The following is a 14,793-nucleotide window of genomic DNA, read 5'->3' as shown; positions in this document are numbered from 1 at the left end:
TAGAAATATATTGTGTTTGTACAGAGGGGCTGTATGAAGTGGAAGATTAGGTCACAAATCCTCAGGAAAAAGCAAAATATGTTTCTCAGAAGAAACATGCAAGTTACTGCACATTTGGAAAAACAAACAAAAAATACTTTATTGGGAGGAAAGAAGAAAAACTCCATATACAAGTTTTATTTACATGATTTCACCGGGCTTCTTGGAACATTTCTAACAAATGGTTAGTTCTCAAATACATTGCACAGGATGCCTCATCACCTCTGACAGTCTATGAGTTACTACAAAGAGTAACGACTCAACTCAAGGCTACCAGAAACTAATTTTCAAATAAGATTTTCTGAGACTGCCTATAGGGATCTGTTGCAACAAAAGTCATTTTTAGCTCATGGGGGATTATAGTGTGAAAGAAAAACAAATGTCAAAATAAATCCCCAAGGAAAGAAAGCACTTCTGTAATAAACCTCAGTCCTACCCTCCAACATTCTGTGCCCTCCACAGACTCAAAAATACTTGAGTATTTCTTGTTGTCTGAAACCATGAACAGAGTCTGGAAATGTTGGACGTGGCTCGGTCCACATTTCAACAATGTGATGGAATTTATTCACAACTTAATGGAACATCCCAATCTCTACACATCAAGATTGAAAATCCCAAGGCAAACAAAACACCTTGCATTGAGTGTTAAAAGAAATCATATTAAATTCTAATGCAATTTTGAACAAATGTGGATTTTTCTTTTAAACCTGTGTTTGGAGAACTTTTCGCATCTTTCCATATGTTGAACAAGATGGCTGAAATGGAGCCTCCCTAAATCACTCTACACTGTGCCTACTGAACAGCCATGAAAAACCAGGAACTGAATAAACGTGTTTTGACAATGATGGATCTCTTAACTCCACTGGTCAGGTTTCTTCTAATGGCAGTACTTAGAAGTGTACCATAACACAGGAACATAGATCACAGCTAGAGTAACAATTTTAAGCTTAGGGAATTGAAAGAGAAATGAACTTAACTCAGTGACTTGGAGAGATGAACATACAGATATGAGGCTTAAAAAATTGCTGCTTAAAACATATGTGTCCCTCTGCAAAGAAACAACTTACTAATGCTTGGGAACTTCATAATGAACTATATGTTTTGTTGAAAGCTATGCATTTTTTGAGGTTTATGTTGTTTGTTACACTTCCTCTGTTAGCTGTTACACTTCCTCTAACTCTAATTGGAGAAGCAAAGTAAAGGAAGTCCCCTTGGAAAAAAGACATGGATGTAGAGGCTCACACAAATTGAAAAATAAAATTGTCTTTCTCGCTTTTTTTTTTTATTTTTTAGAACTCTACTAAAAGGACAAGAATAAATGGGAACATTCATTTGCTTTTTAAACTCATCACACTTGGGTTTAACCACTGGCAGAGAAGAAACTTTACAGTTCCCTGGGAACCTATAATTTGGAAACGGAAGCACACAAGAACAGACTTTAGTTTTCAGGCAATAAATTGAAGAGAATTCTGCAGACATACAACAGAAAAAGAGCATAAAATATTGGCTTGTGCATTTCTTAGAATGTTAGTTCATTAACTCGATAACTGCACAGGGAAAATTGCAGCCAAAATCTACAAAGATGTCCAATGGGATTTCAAATTGGCATATTTACTCAGCAAGAAATAGCTAGAGGCTGGGGGTATGGGGTGGGAATGCATCCCATTCTGGTAATGACGATTTAGTGTGAATCTCCGGAAAGACACCTTGTTGAAAAATCTCCATGCAATCTCTAAGGGGACACACAGAAGCCCAAAGCCCCAAGGCCAGACATAAATATCATTCTCCACAATCTGTGTCCTGGGGAACAGTTCTACAGAATTGTACAAAAAAATCATGATCTTACATTCACCTTTAACACACAATTCAACATAAACTTGAAAAATGTTTTAATTTTCCTCCTTATTGCCCAATATGTTGTTTAATGTTTTATTGGAAACTTTCGTTTATTGTTGTATGCTCTATATCTGTATTACTCATCAGTATAAAATAGTTGCAAAGGATCTGTTGGACGATACTCCCAATGGTCACTGTCTTCTATGGTTAAAAGCTCATTATCAGTCTCTCTGGGAGAAAGCTCTAGTAACTGAACCCTACATAGATCAGGTACTGTGCAAGGCCCTTTCATAAAGTGTATCTTATTTAACCCACCCAGGGAGGTAGAGACTGTAATTCCCACTTATGGATGAAAAAAAGTGAGAGTCAGAGAGGTTCCCAGCCTTACTCCTAAGCTAATAGTAATAAGGGTCGGTATTTGAAAACTGGACAGTTCAGCTTCATGGCTCTTTATCTCTCCCTTCCTGCTCTCCTTGCCAAATTCTCCAAAACATGATTTAAGAAGTTAAATCAAGAACACTCTCTATTCCTATAGATTGTGGGTATTTTCTCCAAGGGGCAATAATTAAAGGTATTCAAGGTATTTTCAGACAAAAAAGGAAAAGGACTCAGAACAAATGCACTAAACTGTCTTCTGTCCTTAATGGATCAAGCTGGGCTAGCTAGGGTGCTGGTCTCTTCACTTGTATCATGAGAAGCCAGTGGGATCAGAATGCAGGACTGTGCAACAGAGACAACCAGTGGTCAATCCCATTGCACATGTGCTTCAGAGAACCCACAGTGCTTTTTAAAAGTGAACTAAACCCATAGATTCCACATAAAATTTCTATTTTATGGCAATCATAGGGTCTCTCAACCCTAGACCTACCTATGTGGCAGCATTCAGCCAAAGCTTAGTGGTCTCAATTCCTTTTGATGAGCCATGGGCTCTTGAGTTCTTCACAGTCCCTACCACTCTCTATCATATCCATATACTAGGATGTAATTTTCATTATGTCTATGTCATTGTTTTTTCTTATGTAGGGAAATATTTCTACAAATCCTATCTCTTTTGACAGATTGAACAATTGGCCTCAAGCCCTTACCCTTCCTTGTATCTGCCCCTGTAAAATGTTCTCTTCACGGGGAGAGTACTTCCCCAATCCTTGCTTATTTGCTCAGCCATGTGCCTTGTTTTGGTCAGTGGGGTGGGGTGAAAAAATGTCAGTTTCAGTCTAGGCTTTATGAAACCTTGTATGTTTTTGCTTACTCTCTGTGCCTCTGCTACTATCATCAGAAGAGTTTCTCCTAAGTCACTGACACCCCTTCAGCCTGAGTCTCAGAATAAAAACATGTGGAATGGAACTGCTCCAGCCACCCACAGACCTGCAGTGAGAAAAAGGCATGCCCACCCAAGTCTACTCTGGAGAAGCTGAGCCACTTAGCCTGAAAAATCTGTGAGAATAACTATTGATGCTTTAAAGTCACGGAGTTTTGGGATGATTTGCTACACAGCATTATTATGGCAGTTGCTAACTGACACATCTCCACCAAAAAGGAAAATTAAAAGGCTGAAAGAATGAGACATAATAATTTTTTCTTACATACAAACCTGTTTCTTATTTATGCTAATAACCTAGACCCTGAAGGCATCTGAGTATGCAACTCCTGCCATAAAACTATAAACCTAAGAACTAAAGAAGGTTGGGTTTGTGAAATATTTCTTAGCATGACTGTATACCTAGATTGGACTAAAACGGCCCAGTTTTTGCCTGTTGCTATTATGTCCTGGTTCGAATATATTCAACTTTGTCTCCAATTTTAATAACAGGCTGAATCTCTTCAATCTCTCCTTTGGAATCTGATCCAACAGCTATTATTGTTGCAGAAAACACTCTACCTGATATTTCTCTGGATATGATACCTATTTGGTTGGCTGATTCAAGAAGTCAGCACGTCCAACCATTACAAAAAAACTAGTGTAGAAAAAATCAAATTTAGTAGGTGTCAATCCCATAACTACCAACCAATCCACCACCCATGTAACCAACCAAACAAGATCCTAGTTGACAGACACTTATTAAAAGGATTAAGAAGCTAACTCATAAACAGGAAATACTTAAAACAACAGTAACATTAAAAAATCAAATGTCCCAAGAAAGGAAAGTTCTGTCCTCAAAAGGCAGTAATTATTGCATCTGAGTATATCTGCTTAACAATCCAAGAAAGTGGGAGTTTCACTCTCTATTAACCTTAATCAGAGACATTTTCATCAAAATTAATCGTGATTACTTTTTATTGCATTTCAAATGCTATCCTTTATTTGGGGTGGTCAGGAATGCAACTAAGTAATTCCAGACCACGCTATCTTTTATGAATAGGTCTATGAGGTAGTTATCAAGGCCCCTTATAAAAATATTGCTATGCAAAAGTTCATGAGTCAAAACAAGACATTAATTTCCATAACTAGATGTGTCCTTAGAAAAGAAACGACTATAAATAGAAATGACAGCAACTTTGATGCTCAACACGTAACAGAGTAGAACTGTATAAATACCCACATATATCATAGACAATTTCACAAAATGTTCCTTTTACCTATTCTTCATTCTCATAATAACAGTTAATCATTAACACTTACTATGAGCATAGACTGTGCCAAGTACAATTCTAAATTCTCTATATGCATTGACTCTAATCCTCAGAGCAACTCTGGAGTAGATGTAATTGTGATTAGTCCTATTTTACAGATGAGGAGACCGAAGCCTAGGGAGAGTAAGTCATCTGCCCAAGCACATTCAGCTAGTAAATTCTGAAGCTTGGAATAAATCCTGGGTATTCAAGCTCCAAAATCAGTTAAAGAAAGATAGTATTATTTACATCACTGAAAACGACACTCAATTCGTCTGCTATGTTCTGTGCCGACTGTACCTTGCTCTACTCAGTCTCTATACCTTTGCTGATGGTTCTCTTGCCTGGAGTGCTGTCTCTACTGCTGCATCCCTCCCATGTCAGACTCATTCAGCTCTAATCCCAACCGCTCCAGGAAGACTCTCCACCACTCAACAGTTTTCTTGTCATCCTCTTACAACTCTTCTCCAGAACTCTCACCATCTAAAGATGGTCAGATTAAGTTTGAGTCCTGGTTCTGCCACTTACTAGCCAAGTAATCTTGGGCAAGTTATGTAACCTCTCAGCCTCCTTCTTCTCAAACATCAAATGGGATAACAGTTAAACCACCATGTAGATGGTTGTAGTGCACTCTATAGTTTTACTGTCCAGCATAACTTCTACCAACACACTCCTTTCTTTTTTGTGGGAAGTCACCTATTCCCACTCTCAGCCCATATGACTTGGGTGTGGCTAACCCCTATCCTCTAAGCTCCAGGTGGTCACATCCTAGCCTTGTCAATATATGCATTCTTTCATTCTTTGAACTTTTGCTAGAACCACTAAGAAATAACTTTTCTCCTCCCCCAAGGTGACTGCGCTCACAATGGAGGCTGGCTGCTGATGGCCATGGTTGGCATCACTGTGGACAACTTTCCTAAGAATCAAAGCAACAAAGAGCAACTATGAGTAGGGTAGAGATGGATTCCTAATGCCACTGTTAGAATATCTGAATGAAGTCAGGCCTGAAGTCCACCCATCAGTTAACTGTCCTTTTCAGGTAACTGATGCCCTTTTTTGCTTAGTTAAGACTGAGTTGTGTTCCTGTCACTTGCAACTAAGAGTCCCAACTAACCCAGTTCATATAAGAATTAAATAGGTGCTATAAAGTACACAGCACAGTACCTAGTATACTGAAAAATTCTATAAATGATAGCTACTACTGTTATGGTTCCTCTACATTAGTTTCTTGAAAGCAGGGAGACCGGGAGTCAGGTATACCTCCACTCTTTTACTAGCATGTCGCTTGATAACTTTTCTGAGATTCCCATTTTACCATATGTAAAATCACTAACACTGTGGTGAAGAAAAAATGAGACTGTATGCCTGGCAATAAAATGTTCTACAAATTTTAGTTCTCATCATCTCTGTCTATAGGCTCCAATTTAATATCTCATATGACTGGGGGGGGGGGGAAACTAAGGTCCAAAATCCTAGGACAAGAACACGGAGGAAGTTGTGGATTCAAATAAGCTAATGGTCCATGTGAAGGTGGTCTCACGCCTAAACAAAGGACCTGATGTTACTACTGTGCAAACCAAATCAGGTATCCAAACAAAGGGGCTTGACTGAAACCATTAAGGCAGCTCTAGGATACAGAGGAAAAAGAAACTAATATTGACTAAGTAATCTCCATGTGCCATGCTCTGTGTAAGACATTTCCTTGTATTTCTTACCCTAGAATAATTACTTATTTCTCTTTTGGTCAATTAAAAAGATGAACTGTGAGTACATATTGAAACTATCTAACTTCTTCTATCTCCAAGGAGGAAACCTGATATATAACTACAGAAAGACACTAATTAATAAGCAAAATGTAACATGAACTCTGGCCAAGTTGAACTTAAACTACTCTGTTTAAAGCACATTGGAATAAATAAAGGAACTTCAAAGCAAATGCCCTGTTTTAGCCTGAATGTTTTATTGAGCACATGGGGAGAGCTCCTTTGCCAAAAATAGGGATGGTTAATGAGGAAAAATTGGTGTTTTCAGTCAGCCAGTTGGTTTCTCAGATAGGGCTGTCCGTTCAGAGATAACTATATTCCACAGAGAAGACAGAATAATGATCTGCCTCAGAGCCTCAGAGTTTTGAACAAAACAAAACCAGTTTTGTAAACTATCTGAAAGCATCCTTTTTCAAATACCTTCTGTGATAACACGCATACATTACCCTTCTACAAACGCCAAAGCCACTTAAATATAATTCTAAAAGGAGGACGCTTCTATGTTTTAAGCTTCTTGCCAACTTTATAAATGTGGCCCTTACTTTTTAAGGTAAGGTATTAGGAACCAAGAGACTGTGCAGTATTAGATTTTATAGCATAATCAGCTCTCCTTGGGCACCATTCTGAAAATGATACTCCATAATTGTAAAGACATATTGGGTTCTCTGGGAGTACACGGTTAGTGCTGGACTCAGAGCTAAGGCAAGGCCCCCATTTCTGTGCATATTTTTCCACAGCAAAGGATGCATGTCGGAGGAAGTCAATCTCCAATTATTTAGGTATAAAGAGGAGGAGCCTGAGCTCACCTGCAAGTGCTGTGAGTTATCAGCCATGCTATCTTCTCGCCTGCGGACTTCTTCCAGTAACTGGGCATTCTTCTTCTTTTCCAACTGTTGGTTGTGCTTGAGGTTGGCCACCTTTTTATTCTGATCCTTCATGTGCCTGAGAAAAGTCAGCAGAGTGTGGTTAAATTCAACCACTGGATGATCATATGTTATCACAACATGAGTACTAAGGATAGAATATATTGACATGGATTCGGGAAAAGGTAGAACTTCAGATTATTCTGAAATTCATTTAAGCACAAGTACTTATTGATCACCCACTTAATGCCAAGTGCCAGGATGGCACTGGGGCTGCTGTAGTGAATGAGGTATGTATAGTCTTCACCCAACTCATGGAGCTTTAAGTCTAGTGGGAGAGGCAGACCAGTACCAAGGAGACACAACTTAGGTTTCCTAAGCAGGGGGGTGGAGGGGGGTGATAAATTACATGCTGTGAGATGATGACGTGCATTGCATGTGTGGACAGGCATTGAGTGGGGGGGATGACTTTAGGCACTGTGGCCAGGAAACCTCCCTAAGGTGGCAAAATATTGGGTAAGACTCCAAGGATCCAGCCAAGAAGTCACCAGTAGAGATGCTCCCCAAATGCAGGGAACAGCAAGTGCAATTCCCAAGGCAAGAAAGGACCAACTACTTCTAAGGACTGGAAGGCTGCAGTGAGGCTAGCCCAGGGCAAGGGTCTGGAAGAGGGGTAGAACCTAGGACTGCAAAGGTAGGCAGGACTCAGGGAATAAAGGGCCCCTGGTCTATGACGGAGAATTTATTTTCTTCTAAGTGGTTGCTCTTCTAATTATTATTATTCTTTTGGATCATGTTCCTATTCTGAGATCATAATCCATTACTTTGATTTTAAAATAACAATTACAAGGTTCCAATCAAATACATTGTCATCACTTAGCTCAAACAGAATAACAATTTGGGTAATCATCATGTTAAGTAAAGCCCTGGTGTTCGGATTAAAAGTTCTTAATGAATCTACAGGATGTCAAAGTGCAAAACCATAAAGTAAGCAAGTGAGTAAAAGACTACAGACAAAGGATGGGTTAAAAAAAGTGGGGGGAGGAGTTATAGGCTTAATGTGGACTATTTCACCAGCAGCGTTTAGCAAAACATTCCACAGATTTAGGCAACCATGTCCATGGCAGCTGGTATAAATCTAATCCCACACGTGAGGAGGCAGGAGGGCAGTACAGAGGGCTCAGGAGCACTGATTCCAAAAGAGGAGGGTTGCAGAGCAGAATCTTTTGGGATCATTCCTGACCCCAATTTCTCCTCCCCAGTATTGCTAAGTCAGCTGCTGTCAATGAGCCTGATTCCCAGAGCAAGCAAGAGAGAATCACTGCTCTGATGGAAATGTGCACAAGATGAGAATAGATGATACACAGCAAACATGTCAAATTGAAACAATTACTAATCAAATGGAAGACACTCTCAATAAGAAACTTTTATTTCTAGTCCGCATAAAATTATATACTCGGCTACTCCCTTCCACTCCAAGAAAATGAAATTCAAGAGAAGTGTTTATTAAGCTGAATGATCTTCTATCAGGAATTCCTACTAAAGAAAATATTCTGAACACTGGTCTTTAAGAATATTTACAGTACCAGCTGAGGCAGTGATTTTAGTATTCCTAGTGACACTTATTAAGAGGATTATGGTGAGAGAGAACAGCCATCTACTTGGTCAACACTAGGATTAGATAATTTTTCTCTGATATTTCCTTATTTGTATCCTATACAAATAGGTAAGGTACACATCTGAAAACACCAACTCAAGTCTACACGCTAATCTTCTTTTAGGAAATTATCTTTTGGTTACTATAAAGATGTTGAAAGCAACCTCTTGCTTCCTAATTGAACAAGGATATAGTATTTCAAAACTCATACCAATCTGGGGCAAGCACATTTTCCAGTTCAGGAAATAAGGCCAGTGCCCAGTAATAGGATGTGATAGGTCAGTGTTATTAGAGAGATTGTTTAAGTAGAGGACATTTTTATAAAAAAATACTTTTTATATCTTTAAAGCACACATTTAACTAGAACCAACTGCTAAATGTTTTTTACCCCAAGTACCACTGATAAAGAAAATAGACTATTATCATGAACATCATTTGCATAATGAACTCCCACAAAGTTCTCAGGGCAGTGTGAACATAGACAGACCTTACTTTCAGGAATATTTCATTTTTTTTTTCAATCCAAAAATAAAAAACAAACAAACTTCCAAATCCATGCATCCCTTAAAGCTTTCCTTTTTTTTATTCTAAATTTTTAAGTTTTTATTTATTTTTGAGAGAGAGACAGAGCAGGAGTAAGGGAGGGCAGAGAGAAAGAGACACACAGAATTCAAAGTAGGCTTCAGGCTCTGAGCTATCCGCATAGACCCTGATGTGGGGTTTGAACTCATGAACCATGAGATCATGACCTGAGTCAAAGTTGGACACCTAACCAACTGAGCCACTCAGGCACCCCTAAAGCTTTCCTGAAATACAAATAAGTGGCTAAGAAAAATGGAAGACTGAAGTCTGGAAATTCAAATGCTGTCTGACTTGGGACATGAATGATTGGAAAAGAAAAGCTTGGTTGTGAATGGCACTACTCTGAATTTGGCTATTTGGATGCATGTACAGCAAGGTGATGAAAATTATCATCTTATCTTTGTAGACATGAGCATCAATAGATATGTATAAAGTACACACACTCCCTTGAAGAAGTGCTATGGTTTTCAAATATATTTCTAGCAGCAGAACTCTTTCTTCTAATAAAAGCTTACTTAAAAGCCAAAAAGGAAAAGAAAGATTGCTCTAGTCGAGGTGGGAAAGAGATTAAGAGTGAGCAGAACCTCACCTACTAGACAGTCACTCTCTCAAGTATCCCTCAGAGAAGCCAAGGTTACCTGAAAGAACAGGTTGAAACAGCAATTTAGGGGGTAGGAGGAGAGGGAGAGAATTCATGAAATTTAAATATATGAGATCCCCCAATAAAGACAAAATACCCCCACAGAAGCTCACTAGACACTTGCTGAAGGAACAACAAGTGTGATTTTTGCTAGTAATAACTTCAGCATCTCCAAGAATAAAATCTGTAGGTGACTTATCAGTCCTGCATCTCCTCCCATCTGCAGAAGTAAACCCACATGCATAGATAAACAGGGCTAAACTCCGTACAGCTCTCAATTGTACTAAACTAAGGAAGTTAGAACTCCTAGGGTGCAGAATGCAAAGCCCTCTAGCAATACTGTCTGAGAAGAAAGTGTCATTGATACCCACTTCCCAAATTCTCACCCACGAGGCAAATCAGATTCTAAGCCTCTGCCAGAGACTGACCTGCTCCATGTTCGGAAATAAAGTTTCCTAGGGATAAGCTTTTTTTTTCTCCAGGGAAACACCATTAAAAATATATCCAAGATGCAAATTTTTTAAAAAGCAGTTATGGGGGCACCTGGGTGGCTCAGTCAGTTAAGCGTCCAACTTCAGGTCAGGTCATGATCTCACGATTTGTGGGTTTGAGCTCCACGTCGGGCTCTGTGCTGACAGATTTTGTGCCTGCTTCGGATTCGGTGTCTCCTTCTCTCTCTGCCCCTCCCCTGCTCATGGTGTGTCTTTCTCTCTCTCTCTCTCAAAAAAAATAATAAACATTAAATAAAAAATTTTTAAAGCAGTTATGGGGGAGGGGTTAGGTTGGTTGGAGAGTACAGAGACTCTACAGTGGTAGAGTCTGTTTAAATTGACTAGTGTCGGGGCGCCTGGGTGGCGCAGTCGGTTAAGCGTCCGACTTCAGCCAGGTCACGATCTCGCGGTCCGTGAGTTCGAGCCCCGCGTCGGGCTCTGGGCTGATGGCTCAGAGCCTGGAGCCTGTTTCCGATTCTGTGTCTCCCTCTCTCTCTGCCCCTCCCCCATTCATGCTCTGTCTCTCTCTGTCCCAAAAATAAATAAACGTTGAAAAAAAAAAATTTAAAAAAATAAAAAAATAAAAAAAATAAATTGACTAGTGTCATTAAGCAAGTCATGTCACATCATTATAAGGAATTTGGATTAAATAAAAAAATTCCAATAGGTATCAAGATCAACAATGGCTACTATATTAAGAATGAATATCATAGAGGACAGAATCCTGCTATTTTCCACTAGAACAGTGGATCAAATTAAAATTAAAATTAAAATTAAAATTAAAATTACAAAGTGTTCCCTAACTTATTGGTGAGAAAGTGTCAGGCTTTATGGCCTCTAGAATCACATAGCTGGGAGGCAGTGTGGAGCAAGAGGTGCATATGCTACTCTAAGTTCATATGTATGTTGTGTATAAAGGAGAAAAATCAAAACTTCTTTTTTTTTAATCTCAGCAGAAACAAGATGCTGGGTTTTTTTTTGTTGTTTTGTTTTTACCTACCTTCTCTCAAACATCTTAAAAGATTGATAATATCCATTGTTGGAGAGGATACCAGAATCTAGCTCTCTCATATGATGTCAGGAGGAGTGTAACTTACAAAAATTGGTTATAGAATTATAAACTAACTTGGCAGTATCCACCAAAGTGTCCATACCTTTTTCCCAAGAAAACCCAATTCAGGAAAGTAGCCTACAAAAATGTCTGCACATACGCATGAATATTTATGCACAAAATTTTCATTACAAAATTTGACATTACACTGTCAAAGTAAAAATTTGAAAACTGCCAAATATCCATCAGAAGGAAATTGGCTGAAGAAATCAAGCACATTCATACTCTGGAACTCCAAGCTAGCTAAGAAGATTAAGGCAAAACTGAAGTATGGACACAGAAAAACCTTTAAGACATATTGTTAATCAAAAAAGAAAGCAGGTAGCAGAATAATACATATAGTCTGATCTTATTTATGTTAAAATATAAAGGCTTAGGGGCGCCTGGGTGGCGCAGTCGGTTAAGCGTCCGACTTCAGCCAGGTCACGATCTCGCGGTCCAGGAGTTCGAGCCCCGCGTCAGGCTCTGGGCTGATGGCTCGGAGCCTGGAGCCTGTTTCCGATTCTTTGTCTCCCTCTCTCTCTGCCCCTCCCCCGTTCATGCTCTGTCTCTCTCTGTCCCAAAAATAAATAAACGTTGAAAAAAAAAATTAAAAAAATATATATATAAAGGCTTATTTGAATGTTTATTTACACATATCCATGGAAATGGAAACTGCTAAAACCCCACACCAGTCTGTAAACATAGTACCACTGAGGAACAGAATGGATCAGGGAAGAAAGGGGAGTTCCCATGTGTTACTGTATGTGTGTGTGTGTGTAAGTGAGGTATAAATACATATAAGAAAATGCACAGATATTAAGTATAAAAATCAATGATTTTTGGCCAATCAAAATATAGAGCATTGCCATCACCCAGCCTCATGTCCCTGACCCCTGAGAGGAAGTAGTCACTATCCCAGATTTCATCTGCATGGATTTGTTTTGTGTGTTCTTGAACTCATATACATGGAATCATACAGTACATGCCCTTTTGTGTCTGACTTCTCTGACTCAGCATAAGGTTTTTGAGGCTTATTCATATTGTGCCTAAGTTCCATCTTATAGCTGAAATCAAGTGGTATTCCATTATATGAAAATACTACAGTTTGATTAGCTATTCCCCTGTTAAATGGATATTTGGGCTATTTCCAATTTTTTGCTGTTGAGAATAAGGTTGCAATGAACATTCTTGTACCAATTTTTTGTGGACATATGGTTTCATTTCTCTTGGTTAAATAACTAGATGTAGGTATAACTGGGAGTGTAAAATGGTGTAAACTCTATGGAAGACAATTCTGGGATATAAGAATCTTCCAGGAGCCACTGAAGGGCAGGAGCTAGTAGCATAAACTCTGGAGCTAGGTTGCCTGGGTTCTCATCAGAAGTCCACCACTCTAGCTGTGTGAGTATGAGCAAGTTTCTTAACCTCTCTGTACTTCAGCTTCTTCATATATAAAATGGAAATAATTGTAGCTAACTCATAGGGTTACTGTGAAGAGCTAATAGGTTAGTACAGGTAAAATGCTTACAACAGATTCCAGCATGTTTCCTCTGCTTCATTCTTAGGTCATAATATAAATGTGATCATGTCTTGTGTAATGTCATGAATACATATCTAGTGTCTTACTTCCCACACTGGAATAGCAGCTATTTGAAATGCCTCAAACAGTGGACTTTGGAATGCATTATCAAACCCTCTGTGTCATTCATTTAGCTTTCAGTGTGCTTTACTCAATAATAAGATGAGATGCATTCCTGGAAGGCTAACCTAATGGAAGCATTGCAGGAAGGTCACGACAAGCATGGGTAAGTGAGCTGGGATCCTGAAGTGACTGCACAAGTAGATGGCCACACACACAATGGAAGCTAACAATGAGTATTGCATGCAGAATTTCTGATAATAATGGCTTTTACTGTAACCACTGAGATGATTCCACTTTTTTAAAGCTCGCAAATACCATTCAGTATTTCGGCATAGCTATACATTTTAGAAAGCTACATAACTATTCCAAAGATATTTTTATAGCACATACAAATGTGCTAAGTGTCATGAGCATGATAGTCCTTCCTGAAAGACAAAGTATCTGGCCAGCTGTGGCTACTTGAATCCAGCTCTCCTCCCAGCAAAGAGCAGCAAGTAGGGCCAAGGTCTTAGGACTTAGTTCCAATATGACTTAACTCCCCCTCTTCTAGAGCCCATATGCACTCTCCCCTCCCTCCACTGTTGACTTCCCCACTCACACTGGGAAAACCTACAAAGCAGGTCACACAGCAGGAGCTGGTCACCATCAGCAAGAGAAGGATTTGTTTTTCTTGTAGATATTTCACTCTGGAGAAGTTCCGAAGGGCTGACTTCCTTCAACTGTTCTCCCTTATTCTGGCCCCGAAGAACCTCCTCCCTTCAGATATCAGTAGAGCACCACCCTAAGAATGGATGCAACTCAATGGCTGAGTACCTACACTAAAGAGAGCAGATAGTAGGGGACTCTTATGGAAGACCCCAAGGAGAAAGCCAGGTGCTCTCTGATACCCCTTGTCCTCCCCCAGATGCATTTGGTAGGACTGGCATGTACCCACAGGACACTCAAAGGGAAAAGGCTGGCCTGTTTTTCATACTACTCAGGACTCAATGTTTAATCCTGGGACATCTAAGAACAAGACACTGTTGCTGGTGAGCAAATCATACACAGTTACAAGGGTCACATGACCAAAAAGCCTGGCTCCCATTTACTATTCATCAAACAAATGTCTTGCTGCTTAGCTTCCCATGTAGGTGTCATGACCCAGAGAGCACAGACTGGTCATGTAGGTCTGAGAATGGTAGCCCTGGAGTGATTGTTTTTCTCACTGTCAAGTGATAAATGTGTTTTGATGTTCTACATTACTCTCACTGTAGACTGGACTATATGCTCAGGCTTCTCAGCCCATATGGTCCAAATTGGCATCACCAGGAGAAGCCAAAGCAAGGTTGACAGACCCGCAAGCATCCCCTACTGCAGGACACCATGGCTCCACCTATCCCATGGTGCTTTGGTGCCCTGCAGGAATGCAGACAGGGAAACCCAGAGTATGCAGACCCTTTGCCTCCATCACTCCTGTTACCACAACACCTCAAGTCACCATTATTTCCTGCCTAGACCATGATGCTCTTCTCTCCTCACTGGTCTCCCTGTTTCTGCTCTTGTGCCCCCTTTAAGCCATTCTCCAGCCAGCAGCGAGA

The 14,793-nt window shown here is 39.7% G+C and overlaps 1 protein-coding gene across 17 annotated transcripts in view; it reads right to left on the bottom strand.

Annotated features, from left to right (window-relative positions):
• ERC2 (ELKS/RAB6-interacting/CAST family member 2) overlaps nt 1-14,793 on the bottom strand; it is a 939,781-nt gene that overhangs the window by 418,317 nt on the left and 506,671 nt on the right. For all 17 annotated transcript variants that reach the window (XR_005784479.1, XR_005784476.1, XR_005784477.1 and 14 more), the window contains one exon: nt 7,055-7,190. Coding sequence is in view for 14 of the 17 variants with exons in the window: in XM_040454749.1 (XP_040310683.1) it covers nt 7,055-7,190 (136 nt within the window). In the remaining 3 variants the exon portion in view is untranslated. The remainder of the gene's footprint in view (nt 1-7,054; nt 7,191-14,793) is intronic.

This window comes from Herpailurus yagouaroundi, unplaced genomic scaffold (assembly GCF_014898765.1).
Source record: "Herpailurus yagouaroundi ecotype Mexico unplaced genomic scaffold, PumYag 213, whole genome shotgun sequence".
Lineage (NCBI taxonomy): Eukaryota > Metazoa > Chordata > Mammalia > Carnivora > Felidae > Herpailurus > Herpailurus yagouaroundi.
This window is presented reverse-complemented; position numbering and strand designations above follow the sequence as displayed.